A 4,561-nucleotide genomic window follows, 5' to 3' on the forward strand; every position below is an offset into this window, starting at 1 on the left:
AATGCGTGCATATAATACAAGAAATCACCAATTCATGCACGTGGATCATCGAGTTTTGCACACAAAGTGGAAAAAAAAAATACACATAAAATTGTGTACATAGGAGCCAAAAAAATCGTAAATTTGTTCACAAAATAATCATAAATTTGTTAACAAAGGGCAAAAAACACCCATAAATATGCATATACAGACTTAAAAAATATATATATATTCACACACACTGAAGCCAAAATTAATAAATAAACAAATTCAGGTACGCAATGCAAAAAAAAAAAAAAATTCTAAATGCGTGCACACAAAGAGCATAAATTCATACACATAAATTCCCCAAATCCCTAAATACACACAGACATTTGAGAAATGGAGACGACACAGGAGCCACGATGTCTCGACTGCAATTTTATTGCTCTGGCAGAGGCTGTTGCACACGTTTGACGGGGGGAAACGGGGACAGGACCAGTGGGGACAGTCCTTCTGTCCCAGTTGCATTGGTTTATCTGCAGGAAGAAACCAAGATTCATGCAAGCCGGGGTATTGGGGAAGATAATACCAATTTCCAAATCCTTACTTTTGCAATTCTCTTTTTTTTTTTTCCTAGATTCACACCAAAAAAAAAAACAAAAACCCGACTCACAACCAGCAGTTGTTGCTGTCGGCGACCTTGGGCATCTCAGTGGGGACGCCCGTCACCTTGAAGTCATCCACCTGGAAGACCCAGCGCCCCGGGACGTTGACATTGGAGGTCTTGGTGATGTTTATGACGGCCTCGGTGCGGGAGCCGGGGATATTGTAGTAGTTGGTTTCGTCTCCACTGTTGAAGCCGGCCTAGAAATAGGACAAAAAAGGAGGATTTGGGGCTTAAACACCAGCCCACAGGGATTTAATTAGTGCTGTTGACCCCAACCTTCTACTGTTGGTGTTGTTGATCCCAAAATACGTTACTGGCCAACATCCCACCTCAGGTTTTGTCCTCCCCAAAAGGTTACGGGGCTGTCCTCTGCTTTTGGCAAATCTGGTGTTGTTGGCCCACCAAAAACGGTGAGGTTCTGGTGAACCTGGTGTCCTCCCCAGGAATATTATGGGCTATCCACCTGGTGAACCTGGTGGTGTTCCTAAATGATGCTACAGGCCAACCTCCTCCCCTCTTCCTTAATTCCCTTCATTTTTCCCCATTTCCCTCTGCCTCTGGTTCAGCCCCGCGTACGTGGGCCGGGGTCCCTCCAAGGCCTGTTTCGGCGTCACCACCGCTCGCCGCCCCCGTGGTCCACTGGATGTCCTTATAGTTGAGGATGATGAAGGACGTCTCGGTGTTGGTGGTCAGGGTGGCTTGGAAGGTGTTCCCCTGAGAAAGAAAGGGGCAAATGACACCCTCGGAAGAGGGAGCAAGTAAGGATGGGACCCTGAGATGTGTAAATGAGTGCAGACTCCTCGCCTAGACCCATGCCAAGAGGCCATCTTGGTCAAGCCATGGTTATCCAAGCTGTTTTTTACCACATCTACCTCCAGACAAATACTTTTGGTGCTCTACCAGAGCTTCTTTCTCTGCAGGGGGTGCCCAGAGGGATGGTGTGGTGGAAGAGCCGACATTCTGCCCAGGAAAATAATATAAATTAATCAGGGAGTAAAGGTTTGGGTACGACACCTGTGTGTCAGCACTTTGGGATGGCTGGGGAGCTCTGGGGGGTTTTGATGTCCAGGGCTGGCATGTAGAAGAGAGGCACTGGGGGACACGTGTTCACCTCAGCTGGCCAATGGATGGGTCATAAGGCCAACAAATGGTTCATGAAGGCCAACAAATGGGTTGTGAAGGCCAATAAAAGCAAACAAATGGGTCGCAGGGTCCAATGAGTGGGTCATAAAGCCAGTGCACGAGCTGTGAAGGCCAAGAAATGGGTCATAAAGACAATGAAAGAGTCATAGGGCCAACATGGGGGGTCTGAAGGCCAATGAATGGGCCAACAAATAAGTTGGAAGGGCCAATGAGTGGACCTTCAGGCCAATATAAGGTTCATGGGGCCAACAAATGGGACATGAAGGCCAACATATGAAGCATGAAGGCCAGCACACAGGTCATAAGACCAATAAATGGGTTGCAAAGGCCAAAGGTTTAGGCTTGTCTTTGGTTTAGGATGTCTTTGATCCTGATGACCAGTCTGAGGGCATAATTCATTCTCCTTCCACAACACTTTTGCCCATGTCCACGTGTTTCTCTGCATGGAGCTAGGTAGAATAAATTAATTTTTGCACGTGGGACCTCATTTGGCCCTAGCCGTGCACCTTACCTTGTTGGAGGTGGAGCCGTAATAGGCCACGTGGTCCCAGGTGGCCACGAAAGCCCACGTGGCGGTGAAGGGGATGTTGGGGAAGTACTGGTTGATGTGCTGGGTGATGAGCCCCAGCAGCGTCGGGTCCGTGGTCTCGCGGAAGAAGACGTCCCCTCCCAGCACGTTGTCCACATCCCCCCAGTACGGTGCCACAAAGGAGCTCCCGTCAGCCAGGGGGAAGGGGTCGGGGGTGTATTGGTTGACCCGGCTGTCGAAGGAAATCACGCCGTTGTTGTTCACCTGCAAAAGAAACTGGATTAACACTGGTGGGGCAGCAACCAGAGCCTACGCTGGAGCCCTAATGTGAGGTCAGCTCCTTGACTAGCTTGAGGGCTTCTAGAGATGGATGCAAGATCTAGATATGAAGCAACTTTTACGTCTCCAGGACCATGCTGGAGGCATTTAGGTCACTATTGCCTCTACAGCTCTATCAAGAAAAGGGGAAGATGGGATGTAGCACACGTCAACTTGGCCATACCCAAGGGTGTAGGGCTCCTCCAAGACCCACTAACTCTATAAAGATGCTTTGAGGCACCAGAGAAACTCATATTAAGACTTCTGTGGGTCACTCCCACGGAAGGGTTGACTGAAGGATGGGCCCGTGACAAAAAGGACTGAAAGGCAGAGCAAAAAAAAAAAAGCGAGAAAGGTAGAAAATGGAGAGACGTGCAAGGAGGACACAGTTTTTGCTCACATACATAAAGGGTTTGGTGCTTTTTGCCATAGAAGGTGAAGGGCACGGAGAGGGACAGCATCTTCGATGAACCGTCATCAAGTTTGGGGGTTTTCTGGTCTTTCTGGTCCAAGCCATAGGGGTAGAACAGGGATGCTGCAGGAAGGAAGAGGTTGGGGTATTGCAGGACCAACTCCCCATCCACCTTCTCCACCCCCACCCCAGCCCCTCCCAGCCTCTTGCATTTTGGGGTGAAGCTTGTCACGTTTGGGATTCCTGAAGAAAAAAAAAAAAATTGCATTTCCATACACCCATGAGGAAGCCCCACTCCCTTCCTCCTTCCCAAACCAAAACACAAACAACCACATTTTGGGTGGGAATATCATCTATTAATGCAAATCCCACAGCCCAAAAACTCACCTTCTTGCGCTGGTCGGACGTTTACCACGGCTTCTGGAAAGGAGAGCGGGGGAAATATTAACCACCACATTTCCATCTAAGAGCATCCCTGGAAGAAATCCCTTTTTTTTTTTCCCCCACATACCCAACAGCAGGAGCAGGAAAGTGAAGGAGGACTTCATCCCGGCCCCTGCAAAATTGTAAAAAATCTGCAAATTTTTAATTATAACAATTAAGCAGCCTGGTGATGCCCTGGAGGTGAAAGGTTTCTCATTAAAATAACAGCCGGGCTTTTTTCATAGCAATTTTGACCCAAAACGCGATGAGCTATTTTGGTTGGTTTTCAAAGCGTTGCCTGGCCAAGAAGGCTTTTATTTTTATTGTTGAGGCAGTTGAGAAAAAGCAGATCTCACCTGCTCACTTCAACCTTTTATTCACCCCTTTTTGCCCCAGTCTGGGGACTGAACCCATAGGAATCACTCCCTGGAGCAAAACTAGCCATGAATTGGTGGGATTTTGGTGAAAATACACGTGCATATTAAATAATATTAATATTAATAATAATAATAATTAGTTGTTTTCTTGGATGGAAAAAAGAAGCTGAGGCAGGGCAGAGGATGCATGATGTCATTAGGATGATTAGATGAACATTCTGCAAAACAAGCAGAACAATCCTTTTTTTGCACCAAAACTGGTCCTTCCTCGGGAGCATTTCGGACTGCTCGGTTTATGCAATTTTAAGCAATTCGGAGAGGAATTAAAGGGAAGAAAAAGTAATTCTCTTACCTCGATATCTCGTAGTGTCCCGATTTCACGGGGAGGAGGCAAGGAGGGCAGAAAAGAGGCACGGACGAGAGCGTGGCCACCAAGAAATGAAGTTTCCAGCAGATCCTGACCCTTCTTTTAACACGCATCCCTCACGGCCTCCCTCTGCCATAAAAAAAAAAAAAAAAAAAAAAAAAAGGCAGAAACACGGTGGAATCTGCCAAATTTCTGCCCATCAAGGCAGCGTGGAGCTGCAGTCCCCTGGGATCTCGGGGGAAGATTTCAGGACCTGGGAGACAGCTGGCTCCTCCTGATGTTTTCCTGGATCCTACATGGGGTTTTGGCATGGAGGTGGAGCAGAGGAGCAGATGTGGGGAAGGGGGGTCGTTCCTGGGGATTC

At 47.8% G+C, this 4,561-nt stretch overlaps 1 protein-coding gene across 1 annotated transcript in view; it reads right to left on the reverse strand.

The window, feature by feature from the left end:
- Positions 1–3,304, reverse strand: part of LOC118160150 (IgGFc-binding protein-like) — an 18,769-nt gene extending 15,465 nt beyond the window's left edge. Inside the window, exons 1-4 of the mRNA XM_035314688.1 lie at positions 3,023–3,304; positions 2,283–2,564; positions 1,205–1,342; positions 634–825 (exon numbers count right to left, since the gene is read on the reverse strand). Of these exons, the coding sequence (XP_035170579.1) occupies positions 634–825; positions 1,205–1,342; positions 2,283–2,564; positions 3,023–3,304 (894 nt within the window). The remainder of the gene's footprint in view (positions 1–633; positions 826–1,204; positions 1,343–2,282; positions 2,565–3,022) is intronic.
- Between the last annotated feature and the right edge of the window lie 1,257 nt (positions 3,305–4,561).

Source organism: Oxyura jamaicensis, unplaced genomic scaffold, assembly GCF_011077185.1.
Source record: "Oxyura jamaicensis isolate SHBP4307 breed ruddy duck unplaced genomic scaffold, BPBGC_Ojam_1.0 oxyUn_random_OJ102133, whole genome shotgun sequence".
Taxonomy (NCBI): domain Eukaryota; kingdom Metazoa; phylum Chordata; class Aves; order Anseriformes; family Anatidae; genus Oxyura; species Oxyura jamaicensis.